The 15,580-nt window shown below is 35.9% G+C and overlaps 1 protein-coding gene across 1 annotated transcript; it reads left to right on the forward strand.

Moving 5' to 3' along the window:
- Positions 1 to 2,447: 2,447 nt before the first annotated feature.
- On the forward strand, positions 2,448 to 13,581 carry LOC103710362 (ubiquitin-conjugating enzyme E2-23 kDa-like). The gene is made up of 6 exons (XM_008796046.5): positions 2,448 to 2,652; positions 2,755 to 2,834; positions 3,405 to 3,519; positions 3,671 to 3,723; positions 3,865 to 3,993; positions 13,272 to 13,581. The coding sequence occupies exons 1-6, from the start codon at positions 2,609 to 2,611 to the stop codon at positions 13,400 to 13,402; spliced, it is 552 nt and encodes a 183-aa protein (XP_008794268.1). The 5' UTR covers positions 2,448 to 2,608; the 3' UTR covers positions 13,403 to 13,581.
- Positions 13,582 to 15,580: the final 1,999 nt, after the last annotated feature.

Consider the following 15,580-nt stretch of genomic DNA (forward strand, 5'->3'; position numbering starts at 1 on the left):
GCTGATTACTAATCATGTGGGCTCCCATTCTCATATGAATTACCTCCATTATTCAACGAATTGGTCTCCTATATCCAAAAATGAAGCCGAATTATAATCATATAAGCTAATATTCCCTTTTAAGCTCATATCAGAGATATGAGTTGACTCCATTCAAAAGAATTAGTCCCTGTATCCAAAAATAAAGCTGACCTAAAAACATGAATTTTTTTTTGAAAATTACTCTTACTCCAGGTTAGAGATTCATACATGTATGCGGCAGGAATTTCTTGGTTAGATGATATCCTTCTAAAAATAAAAAATTACAATTTTGTGAAGGATTCTTTATTACTAGGCAACTTTCCTAAACAAATAAAAAAATATATGGAATATTTACAAGAGGAGACAAATCAAAGATATGAACTGAATCTATTCAAAAATTGGTCTCCTGCATCCAAAAATGAAGTTGATTTGTAGGGCTACTAATACATCGGGTTGACCCGTAACTAAACCCGAACTTGACATAAATAAATCCAACTCGATCTGTATTTGAAGATCCAAGGCTTAGATCGGGTTCAAAAATTGGACCCAATCTAAACTCCTAGTTGGTCCTCAGTCTTATATTTCTCAATGCGATTGGTCTGTATATTATCTAGGTCTAATTTAGGTCAACAAAAAATTATGTTAATCTTATATCCATATAATTTTTTCTTACTTTAAATATCTTTCCCATTTTATAAAATAAAATCTAATTTAAACTAATTCTTCTTTTTTCATTAGAATAACTACATCTCCTTTCAACCATTCCCACCTAATTATATTTAAACATTCATATTTCATTATTTATTTTGATGGATTCTTATTTATAATGGCCCAAATATATCAATATATATATTTTAAAAATCATACTTTGTAAACTAAAAAATGATCAATTACTTTAATTAAATTAAAATTTTCAAGCATAAATTGGCTCTTTTTCTGTTTTATTTACTTTTTTTAGAGGTTTTATATTTAGTTATCAATTCTTATATTTTGGCTGTAAAAGAATAGCTAGAAATTTGACTCAAACTACAAATTCACCCAAACCTAAATCCAAATGTTTTTGATTGGGTCTGGATCATACTTGACCCCAACTTGATCCAAATGATCTACCAGGTCTAAAATCCTTTCCATCAATCTGATCTAATCTGATCAATTAATGGGTTGGGTTTGGATCCAAGATATAGACCGAATATAAAGTTAAATCAGGTCAGGGTCAAGTATGTCCTAATCCGACACAACTTGTTTGTAGCCCAACTGATTTGTAATCACTTTGTTCCCATTACATCTCAAACTCATATTTCCTTTCATGACCTAGGCTTGTTGTTTAGCTGAGCTTCCGTTGAACTTTCTAATCAAGCTTAATTTAATCTTGAATCAATTTCTAGTTTATTAGAATTATCAAATTGACCAAGTGGACTAATGTTCAGCTTGATTTGAAATTCAAATAAAACTCAAGATAATATTAAATAAATTAAACCTGATTTTGAAGTTCAATTTCGAAATTAATTTTAAGTTCAGCTTAATCAGATCCAAGCTCAATCATACATCTTGATGGTTCTTGTGCCGCAAGCAGAGGGGAACCCTAAATGGCAAATGCACCTCTCTTTATCCTTCATTATTATAATGTGGGATAAAAGTACAGGTTGACTTTTCACCCCTCGGAAAATAAAAACGAGAAAAAAAACACCAGTTAACTTCCCCTCCTCCCTACTCACCAAATGACTAAAATAAATATATATTAATAAATATCAAACAGCTAAATTTTAAAATTTTAAAACTAACCAAATCCTCTCTTGCCGACTACATCTAAAGTCGCAAGAAGCATTAGAAAGATGTCTGAAACAAATGAATACTTATCCCAACTTATATGACATTATCCGGCTAACATACATAATTCAATCAATATGAATGGTAATATTAAACTTATTAGATGTCGCACTTTATTTTTATACCATATATTATATTTTGACTCAGTTGGTTGCTTTTACGCTAGCGGCCTTTCTACCAAAAAAAAATTTATTATAAATAACAATTTTATTTTTTTGAAAAAAACACTCCAACGTCACTATGTCACCATAATGTCACCTAAGAGCCACAATATGCACGCGCCTCACACGGCTCATGAATCATGATTTAAACCTTTCTTGACCCAAGAGGGGCCAATTGGGAATAAAAAAGTGGGCCCCATGGGGAGGAAGAGAAGAAAGCCAAGGGGTTTTTATTTGGATGAATTCATTGCAAGATGCATCAGATATTAAAAAAAAAAGGTGGGGAAAGAAAGCCAAAGGGAACCTAAAAGAGATGACCGGTAGAAAGCGTGCGTGTGGAATCCTATTGATAAAGTGCACCGCCGTTATAATAATAAAAAAAGATGTCCTCTTAAAACTAAAGTCTAAAGAGCGGCCCTTTTATCGTTTTTGTCCATTTCCCGTACCTTTTTCTCATCATCCCCGGTCCCTTATAAGGGGGAAAAGAATTCCAAAGATCCAATCTTTCCTTCCTTCCTCTCTTCTTCTCTCGTGAGCCTCCCGGAAGAGATAAAGAAAGAAGCCATCTCTTGCCCCCATCTCGAAGAAACGAAGCGAAGATGTCTTCTCCGAGCAAGCGCCGCGAGATGGACCTGATGAAACTGTGAATCTCCGGAACCCTACTGCTGATGGATGGATTTCTCTTTTTTTCCTTTCTTCCCCTTTTTTTGATTTTGTTTTTGGATTTTTTTTTGGTGTGATATAGGATGATGAGTGATTACAAGGTGGAGATGGTGAACGATGGGATGCAAGAATTCTATGTCGATTTCCATGGCCCGAATGAGAGTATAGCATCGGAACTATTTCTGTGTTTTTATTCTGTTTTCTTGTTTTTTATGAATTGTGGAAAAATTATCTCATGGTTTTTTTTTAAAGTTTTTTTTTTTTGGTCCTCGGCTGTTTTTTGTCTTCTGATCTAAGTGCTTGATGTGGTTGAAAAGAGCGGAGCAAAATTGTCTCCAACTTTTTGTTTTATTTGTTTATTTTTCTTTTAATCTTTTCTTTGCTTCCCTAAAGATTATTCTTTTATTGATTTATGAACCGAAGATTTCTGCTGTCTTCGGTGTTTCTTCAAATATGCTCTCTTTTTGTCTGCGATAATGTGGTTTAGAACTTGATGTAAAGTTTTTATTTTTATTGGTTCCTGTTTTCTGTGTTTACGAGCGTCTTGAAATCGTACTGTAGCGCTTTGTAGCCGTCTGATGCTCTTAAATTTCTTTGTCATGGTTATTGATTGCATGATCTAGTCTTGCAGCACTTTGATCTCTGAGATGTTTGTGATGTCCTGAATTCTTACTGTTGTGATTACTGGTGGTTTAAGAGAGCTTTCTGAGATTCAATTCTGGGATGTGTCAGGTCTTTATCAAGGGGGCGTGTGGAGAATCCGGGTGGAATTGCCTGATGCTTATCCTTACAAATCTCCATCCATTGGTTTTGTTAATAAGATTTATCATCCAAATGTTGATGAAATGTGAGTCTTTGGATGCTAAAATTATGGCTGTGGTAGAAACTCTTCTACCCTCACTATTTATTGTTTATGGTATACTAAATTATAGAAAATCAAACTTACAAATTACTTTGCAGCTGGAATCTTACAATTGTTTTTTCTGTCTCTAATTTAGGTCTGGTTCAGTTTGTTTGGATGTCATCAACCAGACCTGGAGTCCCATGTTTGGTAATAGAGCTCATCTTCTTCTCACCATCATGCATTAATGCCATGGTTGACTTAGAATTCAATATTTGTTGGCAGTATATGGTTAGTAGCGACTTCTGGTCATCATGAGTTTCACTGATCATCCTGTGTCTTTCTTACCAGATCTTGTTAATGTTTTTGAAGTATTCCTTCCGCAACTTCTGTTGTATCCTAATCCTTCTGATCCATTGAATGGGGAGGCTGCAGCATTAATGATGCGTGATCGACCTGCATATGAACAAAAAGTAAAAGGTGACATATATAAAGTCAACCTGGATTTATCTCTATGTGATAGCTTCTTCTCTAGCATATTTAATTCAATAATTTTGCTAATAATTGTGGTAGACCAATGATGACATAAACTTACATGTGAATGCTTGCTATTTTACACCTCTAGGCTAAACTGTGGGATGCACATGGTCATTAAATAACAATATGCATTACATTGTCCTAATATGCAAGTAGGTTTTGTATTTTTTAAGAAACATTATCTTCATTACTTATTTAATTTGTAATGTACATAAGGAGCTAAGAAGCTTGTCATTCCTCTGTTCATGCTTTCTTGAACAGCTTCTATTATGTGTTACCAAGGTTCGTCGAACCGGTACCGAGACCCGTACCGGTTGGTGACCGGTACGGTTCGGTACTGAGTCAAACCGGACAGAACCGTTTGGTTCCGGCCACATTCAATCAGGGGGCCAGAACTGTCTTTCATTAGAGAACCGATACGGTCGGCGACCGGGTCGGCTCGGTTCGGGCTAAACCGGCCGCTACGGCTTGGTTCAGCAATCCTTGTGTGTTACATTATTTTAATCCTTGAAGTTATTATGATAAATCAACTCCCCATGCACTCCCATTTGTCAACCTTAACTGAAAAAAAGCTTATGGATGAGACCTTTTTTTTGTGTGGATTTTGTAGCATATATATATATATATATATTATTTTTAGTGTTATTTTTGTAATGAACATTATTTCTTATTCAAAGACAAAATCTATCCAACTCACAAAGGGTCTCTTGTCTAGTTTGATGCAAATGGCACTGGACTGCACCTGTGATTTCCCTCTGGTATGTAAAATCATTCTTGTTGCAGGATGCTGGGTTTCCAAGGCAATAAGTGACCTGCTAATTCATTCTTAATTCTTAATATGGTATTCCCTAACTGAAATCAAAACTCAAATCTTCATTAATTGAAAAAAGAAAACATTATTTCAGCGTCTGTTGAGCTTCTGTAAACATGATATTTTTGTGTCCAACAAGATTCCAAGGTTTGAAACAAGGTTTTGTCTGATAGTTGAAAAGGTGATCTCATTGAACTTTTCATGCAAGCCATATACAGGGCAGCAAAATCTTGAAAGATAGAGGGGTTTGAATTCCAGACTGTTTCTTCAAATTCGTTAAAACAAGGTCTCAAGATTCAATAAAATTGAAGACATACATCGAAGAAAATTTGACTAGGGATATCTTTGACTCAACACTCTTGCATTCATGAATAATGCCTCTCGACAAATTTACTTCTCATCATATGTGCCCTCTGTATCTTTTTTTCCTTATGTTTGCCTATGACTACAACTATCATGATGAATGATTTGTTTCTTTATCTACTTCAATGTTGCATTTTGCTAAAATCACTTTGAATGTTCTTTTGGAGATGCAAGAATTTTATGTTTTGGCACAAAGAAACTTAATTTGCAGCTGAACTCAAACATCTAGCCTTTACCAACCATATGGAGTTGACCTATTAAACTGGAATCCAATTTTGTAAAGCTTGAACTCCTAATTTTAACCATTTATGAATTGGGTCCATTTTGACTATGTCATGATCAACTGCATCTTACCCTTCTAATACTTTTCAATATGCTTATTCATATTGTTTAGCTTTCATTTTGGTCGCATGGTTGACTAATTGGCCCTTGTGACCTCCCTGGTAGAGATGATAGTAATGAATAAAGCATTATTAATATTACCTAGGTCCTTTAAGAAAAAAGACAGGCATGTTTTATTAGGATTAGGTTCCCGAAGTATTTGTATCACTGTTGCTCTTACTATAGGTTGGAATCACTTATGAAGAACATATATTAAAAGAGCTATAGGATTTGAGCGACACAATGATGATGACTTGGTTAGGATAATATAGGCATATATAACATATTGAAGGGAAGCTCCAATAAGGTGATGTGCTTGGATCTTGTCAATGGATTTGGGAAGAGAACGGAAACATAAGGTAATGTGGGTGGAATTTGTAGAAAGTATTTGGATTTTGTAATAACTGCAAAGGTATCCCTTAATAGAAAATCTTGGCGAATGAGGATTCAAAAAGCTGGCCTCTTATGGTTAGGACAGGGCTTTATGACTATGATTATGGTTATATGAAATTCCATGTAGAAAAGAATATAGGGGCCTTTCCCCATTTTTAAATTATACTACATTCTTGATTTGTTCATAAAAAATATTTATGTTCTTGTACCATAACTCATCTGTTCTGTTATAATTAAACCCTCATTCTTTGATGCATGCATATTAATTTCTGTCAAAAATATTATTTTCAAATGACTAATCAAATTGACTCTAGAACTCTTTTTTTAAAATTATTTTTGTCTTATTAACTATAATCACCTTCTAGATTTTAGTATTTGTAGTGCTTGCAAAATTATCATCGAATATGTCTCCTCGTCACCTTCAATAAAATTATTATTATCTTTGTATATTTAGCAAATTCTTCTTGTTTCTTGTAATCCATGTTTCATTTCAACACTTGTACATTTCATCTTAAGTATTCTAGTTTGTCAATTTAATTAATGGGAACCTATGATATCTTTTTCTGCCTTTTCCCCTCTTTTCGCTTGCAGCATGAGAACAAAAACCAACCATCAGTTTGGCCCACTGTTATCTGACTCCTGCTAGCCCTTCTCTATTGTAGTATCATTGTGCACCCAACTAAATCCGAACATTTTCTTGGAGACTAAAGAAATGGAAAATTCTTGTTCCAATTTGTTTTCATTTGCCTTGTCCTTAGCTTTCCATGTTACCATGCACATTGATATTCCAAATTTCCCTTGGCTTTCCTCTCACTTCATAAATAACTCCTCACACTCCTCTTCACTTGTCTTTTTTCCTTTGGAAGTAAAGAAGGGCATGTACAATCCTACAATATATGCTAGCACAAGGTGCCGAGGATTGTTGGCTAACAGTCGAAGCAACTCCTATAGAGAATCATCCACTCATCTGTAATTTTTGCCATGACCATTGCCGGATTCACAACCCGATCCCTTGTGGATTTTGCTTCACAATAGATGTGGCAAACCTCATCTTCTAAAGGTGTTTGGAATAAAGTAGACTCCCCGGTTGTTTGATCCAATATTCCCTAGGGATGAGCCTAGACTTCCATACCTCCTTCGTTCGACCTCCCATAGCGGTTTTTGCTTTTATTTTAAGAAAGCAGAGCATGGCCAATTTCTCATACTTGCTTAGTGTACCCCCCTTTCATTGAGTGCCCTGCCAGGTTAATTGGGTTGTTGGGTTCCATGAGCCATTGGTCCATCAACTGAGCTCCATCAATTTTTTGATTTGAGAATGGAGGTTGATCTTGAACTAGATATGGAGGCAATTATGCCTATATTGTATCAAATGAAGGACCAAGCTGTAGTTGAGTCCTATCCCTACCCTGCTAAAGAGAAGAAGGGTGAAAGGAAGGCAAAGCCATCAAATAGATAAGCAAGCAATCAGCCTACGAATATCGATTCCTTTGGAAATAAATCTTCCTCTCCTGTATCAGTTTGGTAGCATTCCATTCCTTTATCAAAGTCTAGTAAGTGGCATTGCCTGTCTTCACTCATGCGATATTGTTTGATTGGGCTTTTGCCCATTGTCCAAGATTTACCACCACTGCCCCTAGTGGGAGTCCAGGCCTTATCTTAGTCCCAGTGTGGCTGATCATTTGAAAAGACTAGCTAAGGATCACCGGCGTGGTTGGCCTTTTCTTGACTAAAGGTATCTTTGGTTTTCTAAAGATATCCTCATGAAGGCACCATCTTTCTTAAGCGAAAATGCGACTTTCATAGGCCTCTATGTTTTTAAATTGCCCATGCCTCTGGAGCCAAAGGATTTGCTATAAGGATTGCATCAGCAACAATAAGGAGGTAGTCTCCATAATGAGCAAATACCATACCAAACTCCACCATTGGAGATTAAGGATGGTGGGGGTCATCTTTTTTCGAATTGCACCAGGCTAGTTGCAAGTTGGACCACCTAATCCAAATGGTTTGAGACTCCCAACTTACTTGGGCCCTTTAACATAGCCTAAAGTTCTTGTACCCAACACTTAAACATGGACATTTGTATGACATTGGACTCCTAAACTAGTCCATTAACATGGAGATTGGTATGACATTGGACTCCTTAACCAGTCCATTCTTAGTTGGCAGGGATCCCTAATTGTCTAGTCACCGCCTTGGCACCCAGGGGGATTACTTAGTGATAGAGTAAGTCCATTTTTAGATAATGCAAAGAAATAGATAAAAGTCAAAAATAACACATGTAACTTTTTTTCCCCAATATATAAATATATGTAACCAAATAAACCATTATAATATGATAGGAGCATGGATTAGTCAAAACCAAAGCTTGTTGCATCACATATCAATACGCCAACGCAAATTTAAGTGTGGCAAGTGACAAATGCAAGTTGTTAGAAGCTAAACCTCGAAAGCACAAATTTGATAAGTCTTCACACAACACACACACACACAAAGGTCATTGAGACTTCATATCATCATAAAGATTGCAATAAGGGGAACATAAAAAAAGAAATAAAATAGGAAAGAAAAGAAAAGAAGGGAAAAAGTTAAAGAGAAAGAAGAAGACATGAGGGACAAGATGAGAAAAATGAAGGATTTTTTTAGAGAAGCGGAGAAAGAAGATGTAAAAGCAGAAGAAGAAAGATGGATCTTTCAAAAGAGAGGAAGAGGAATAAGAATGAAAAAAGATGGGAAATGAGAAAAAAAAAGAGGGAGATGGAAGTATGGACCTTGGGAACTTTAAGCAATCAGACAGTTACCAAGTACAGGAGGCTGTTGAGCCTCAGGTGGCTACTAGAGGTTTGCCAGAGGGCCTCTGGTTGCAGGCGCATGGGCAGATAGTTGGGCACTTGGCTATGAGTGTTTGCTCCTTTCCATAACGTTGTGAGAGAGAGGTGTCCCTATGGTTGATAAAGGGGTGGATGAGATGAGGGATATGATGACATAAATTATGTTATTTTCACAGAATTGAAAATAATGTAAAGCAAGGACGTAGTAAATAAAAGAAAGAGTTACATCTTTTAACAAACTAACGCCTAGGTGCCCCTTGCCTAGACACCTTGGCCTGCATAGGCGCCTTGCAACTATGATAACATTGTTAGCATGATAATGAAAACATGGAGATTTCTGCTGTGTAGGAAACTTGAAATGTGGTTTTGATACATCCTTTCATTAAGAATCCTAGTAAGAATTTAAAAGTGCAAGATAAGAAGATATAGTGATAGTGAGTCATCTCTGTTGATACCTCTTGTAGTGCTGAACCATCTAGTTGGGATACCATTAATCAAAATGGCAAAGGATTTGGTTGAACTACATTAAAAGATCCATTATTTCCGTATAGCAAGAAGGTTCATCCAGCTAAGAACCTGAACCACAGCCTCCCAAGTCCCAGCAAGTTCTATCATAAGCTATTTCCATATCGGTTTCCAATTTTAAACTAGGAATAATTTGTTGGGCTATCAGTTTGCTCTTACTAATATCCCTCCTAACCATAGAGACTTCCTTTTCTAAACCAGGAAATTTGACAATGACCAACTTCAGCTTGTTGGATGATGAATTTGGCTAGAATTCTGTGACCCGTATTACATAAGATGTGGACTATGTTACATGGACTGGGGTTAGAGTCTATGGTGCAGGCGCATGTCTCAGCGTTGGACCTGATCCGTACTTGATTATTTGTTCTTACATAGTCATGTCCAAGTGTCATACCAATGTCCATTTTCAAGTGTTAGGTGCGGGTACTTCATGCTAGATTAAAGGTCCTGGTAACATAAGATATAAAATCTTGGATTTGAAAGGTCTTTCCCTCTTGGGAATAACTTCCATGTAAGTTGTGCTCCACTGAGGTTGAAGAAAACTGATTTTATGGAAATAGCTTATTGCATTACAGAGTTTGAATCTGACAGTATTCCAATATTTTGTATCAAAGTCCTCTTGGAATCCATAAGCATTGCAACTTTCATGCTAGCTAAACAGTTATTTTCTTGATTGGTAAAGAGTCTGACTAACATCTCATTCTATGAAGGGTCTGAAGAGGTGGGTGACATTGGCCATGCTTCACCCTCAATAATCAGATAATTACTATTCTATTAGATCTTGATAGAAGTTAAGTAACTTATTCTGAAGCAGAGAGGGATCCAAAGACCATGATCCATCAGCACATAGGATATGCTCAATGTGGTTCCTGCTTTTGTCCAAGTTGTTTGGAACTTTTTTTCCCACTTTGTACCTTCATCTTTGTTTCTTAGAGAAGCTGCATCAGGCTACGCTTATTAACTTGACTTCTTCCCCAACTTTTTGCTTTTTAGGCCATTCTAAGCTTTAATAGTCTAGGAAATGAACCTTGTAAGTCAATCATATTTTTTCCCTTTTATTGATGATCTATTTCTCCTAAGTCAAGATTTCTAATTTCCGAGCTGCTCATATGATTTCTGAACATTGTTGATGATCTGTGGAATTTTATATCTTGTGTTTTTTAAACATTTTGTCTACCGTAAATATGGTTTGCAAGAGGAACCACATTAGACTTCGAATCTCCAAAATTTTCTCATTCAAACCTGAAATTGTTAGCACACCAAAACAAATTCAGCACTGTTAGAAATATTTTGACCTCCTTTCCTAATCATTCTGTTGGTATAAATTTCTCTTATATTTGCTGAAGATTTATAAGCTCCAATAATGTTTATCATGTTTTAAATCAGGTTCAGGTGTTCATGTTTGAAATGCAATGGGGGTTTTAATTGGACCTTGACATCAGTTTTGGACTTTCTAGATGTGGTGGTGTAATTTAGAAGTAGGTGGCTCCAAAATGAGATTATAATGGTCATTTGGTCATAACCGAGGTTTCAAGTGTTGGCCTCTACTGATCGGTGCTAGACCAGACACCCAGCATGCTTTGACAAGCACCGAGCAAATCATTATTGAATATTTTTTTATAGAATGACTGTATTTTTTAAAACTTTTTGTATTCCACACAGGGTGGCACATTTGCTGGTGCCTGGCATGCCATATAGGCACCAGCATATAAATCCTTGGTTATGACTGATGTAGCCAAAACTACAAACATTAGATGTGTTTGGACCATGTTGGCGAACCCCCCTTCACTACTTCAACCTCTTCCTGTTTTAATTTATTGTTCACTTCTATGTCCTTTTCCTTCTTTCTTAATCCCTTAAAATGAGAAGTATCAGATCCTTGGTAGAATTGATATTAACCATGACAGCTTTTCTAGATTGGTTCTTCAGCCATAAAATGAAGATTTTAAGTCAATGACTATTAAGTTGATCTCATATTAGATTGCATCCCAGGTAACCACTTTCATTGAAAAAATCTCCTTGGTTACTTGCAGCCAACCATAATTGAACTTCCTACTGGTTCTTCTAATTAAGTTTATGTTATGTGTGACATCTATGCTATATATCTCAGAGTTGAAGGACACTCATCACTTTAAATGTTCAAAGGTAGCAGTGAAGAGAAGGGAATCGTGTTGTTGTCTGTGTTACATGCGTAAACAAAAACACAAAAAATCATGTTTAACATAGGTTAATTATGTAGGCTTACTTTTTGTAGGGAGTAATCAAATTCTGTAAGTTTATGTCTTATATCCTAACCAAATACAGTGTTTTTTGCGTCGAACTCAGTGCCAACTCACCTGGAGATTCTAGACCAACTTTTAAAGGATTGCATTGGACCCATCACATCATCAGACTTATAGGCTTCAAACTTGCTAAGATTTGGTTACTGTAACAATATGATAATGGATATCTGGATGTTATAATGGTGTGTGTAACCTTTAAGATTGTCTTTTAGCTGCAATTTTGGTTTTTTTGGTCATCCGTCGGTCTTTAACTGATCTTTGGATGCCTGTGGGAGATGGTTTCTAGGACTATTTCAGTTTCAGCCTCAATCAGCCATCCATCTTGGAGAATTTGGCTTTTAATAGATTTTATGTCCCGATATGTCACACATTACACAAGTTGGTTTCAGCAAAATCTTTTATAAGTTGTCTTTCAGTACATCTTGATAATGATTAATAACTAATGCATTCACATGAAAATCATTGATAATTGCTGGTGAGTTCCATTTCTAAAGAGCATTCAACTATTATAATGGAGTGGAAATCATTGTTTGTCTTGATAACCAAGTTGACATTTGTTGGGCAAAAAGTCCTTTGCTTGGATATGTTGCTGCAAAATTCATGCTCAGATCTTCTTGGGACCTTGTTAGCCAATAGAGCTTCTTCTCAAAGAAAGTACTTGTCTTTGTATTACCAAATGACCAAACAAAGTGCGACCTTGCAAAAATAGCAGTTGATAAGCTTCTGCTGTTAGGTATTAGGATGCATTTAGACTAGAGTTTGGAAAGATTGCAATTTCTACTTGGCATGAGCAAAGCTGGAATTTCCTTGTCATACTCAGGACTTTTATTTCTTCTTCCCAGTGATGAGGATACCAGTAAATTCAGCTTTCTTTTCATCTTGAATAACTGGCACTTGGGAAGGCTTATGGATATGATTTTTGAATAGTTGACTTCTGCAGTGCTTCTCGTTGTTTTTCTTAATTCTTTTGGCGTCTTTGGATTGACTTGTTTCTATTCATCATCAAAGGATAGGCATTGTCTCATTCTTCAATTATATTTTAGAATTAGGGTCTCACTAGAAGGATGTGATAAATCTTTATCAAGGTTTGCTATACCGATTGGTATCATATCTTACCGAGCATACTATACCATTCTAGCACCAAACTGGTATATGATACTATACTGTACAGACACTATATATTGAACCTTACCGTACCATACCGTACCGTGTACGGATATTGTAAAAGAATGATATCAGTACAGAGTCCGGTATTGAAATGGTGAATCTTGACATTTATACATAAAGACATTACACTTGTTGTCAACAATCTATATATTTGAAGTAGCTAGGCCATTGTGCTCTACTGTATTGTAATATTTTGTATTGTAAGATTTTGAACCTTAATTACCTTATAGGGTTTTTTTCCCCAGCCCCTTGAGATTCTTCTTTTACTCGTTTGATAGTAAAGGGTCGTGCTTGGACAATTTGTAGCATAATAGATCTCTCTGCCATAGAGAAAACATTTAATTGCACTTATGTATCCATCAATCAATACATGCTTCCTTACTCCACTGGTAGGGAAGCATGTGGTGATATGTTGTGGAATCCAAAGTGTTTGTTTTGCTATTACTCAGTTTTCTTGTCATCATTATCCAGAATATTGTGAAAGGTATGCGAAGCCTGAGGACATCGGTGCTCCACCAGAAGACAAATCAAGTGATGAAGAGCTGACCGAAGATGAATATGACTCCAGTGACGAGGCAGTGGTTGGTAATCCAGATCCTTAGCTTGCCTGATCCCCTTGTACATGTTTCAGTTTCTCACAAATTAAACTGATTTCTCTGTCAGCTTCATGTGTCATTGTAAATAAGTTTACTCATGTTAAATGTTATTTATAAATGTTTGGTGATTGAACTGTTCAACCAGTCAAAGTATGCAAGAAATGTTTCATTTTCTCCAAGCTTCATCACCACCTTTAAAAGTATACTTGTAACAGCCTAGGATCTCACCCAAAATGGCTAGCTAGAAGTGTTTTTTGGGTTTTTTAGTCTTGTATAAGTACTCAAAATCTCTTCAGCGAATAACCGATGTGGGACTAAACAGACGCCTGTATAGATTCTCACATACCTTTCCGTTCAAGCCCTGACGGGCTAAGGGTTCAAATTTATTTAAATCTAATTACAAGCACTATGATCGGCTTATGGTCAGCTTCTATGAAGCCATGCTGTAGTGTCTCTTAGTTTATATAGACTATGGGCTGAGTTCGTTCTGATACCATTTGTAACAATACAGGATCTGAATGGCTAGCCGAAAGGTATTTTTTAGGTTCCTTAATCTTGTAAAAGTATCTAAGATTTTTTCGGTGAATTATCAATGTTGGTCTAAACATACGCCCGTACGGGTCCTTGCAATATTGCTAACATTGATTCTTTGTATTAGTGACAAAATTGGTGGCATCTCAGCATATGTGATGCTAGATATATATCAATAATACATATAATAAGATACTTAATAAGATCAATCAGAAGCTGAAAGGGAAAAACATTTGGTAGCTTGTAGAATTGAGCTTCCACAATATGGATTGGTTTACTATTTCAGACTATGCTTTTGCATATGCTGGTGCCCCAAGAGCCATAATAAAGCAGTTCCATACCACTTGAGAACCAAGCCAGAAATAATTGAAAACATACAGATACGCCTATGTCCAAAAAAAACCAAGAACACTTAAAAATAAGACATCATGAGCTCAATAACCAAGCACCTTTTTGCATGTGAAAGGGTCATATTTTCGGGAACTTAAAGACATGGCATCAAGAATGACAAAAGTTTGATACTTTGATTGCCAAGAAGGATTAATCCCATAGATGCCAATTCGGTGATATGGCAGCAGCCAAAAGAATGTTCATGAAGAGCAGCCAATATGAAGATGGCAGCATCAGGGAAGATCATTGGCTTGCAGAACAATCTCTCAGCAAGCTATGTTATTTTTTTGGCAAAATCGTTTTCTTCTAAGCACCCAAACAGATGATGACGCAATTAGCAAGCATGCGTTCCTACTCTCTCTCTCTCTCTCTCTCTCTCTCTCTCTAAGGCCTTTTAGGCATTTTTGCTACATGATGGTCGCAGGTGGGTGGTAGCTTTTTGGTGCAACACAAGGAGACTATAATCCGGATGGAGCAATTATTATGAATGAAAATCATATGGGGCAGACATCATAGAAAGAAATATGGGGTGGGATTTTTATTTTGCGACGTCTCTGTTAGTATCCATCTTAAAAGAAAAAAAATAAAAGTCAAATACTCGTTTTTCTAGCGGAGTCATCAATCTCGTGATTAAAAAAAAAGTGTGCCATCCTCTTTTTTTCATGTTTTTAGAACGTGCTTTTTACCGGTACACACTACAATGCTAGATGATATGCACTGAGTAAATTAAGCATCTAGTAGGCCAATACACACCTCTAGATAAATTGATATATAGTTTCTAAAATATGGTGTTCGCTAGTATACAATCATAACTAGATAATACACACTTAGTAAATTAGACTAAGCTAGAAAGTTGTGTATTGTGTACTGGTATTGATGAATATTGTATTATGGAAACTATGCATCAATTTACTTGGATATGTATATTGGCGTACTAGATGACTAATTTGCTTAATGTGTATCACCTAGCTATATACCGTGTATTGATAAAAAGTATGTTCTGAAAACTATGTATCAATTTACCTTGAGAGGTATATTGAATCACTGTTGAATGTGATCAAAGAGGCTTGCAGTATCATGAAGTTGATGAGTGAGTATCATCCAGCCATGTACTGTATATTAGCGAATATAATGTTCCAAAAACTATGCATCAATTTATTTAGAGATGTATATTGGATTACCAAATAACTAATTTAATAAATGTGTATCATCTAACCATGTACTGTATATTGGTGAACGACATGTTCTAAAAATCGATTTATC

Source organism: Phoenix dactylifera, chromosome 6, assembly GCF_051530095.1.
Source record: "Phoenix dactylifera cultivar Ajwa chromosome 6, Ajwa_hap1_PhDact_Kaust_v1.1, whole genome shotgun sequence".
NCBI lineage: Eukaryota > Viridiplantae > Streptophyta > Magnoliopsida > Arecales > Arecaceae > Phoenix > Phoenix dactylifera.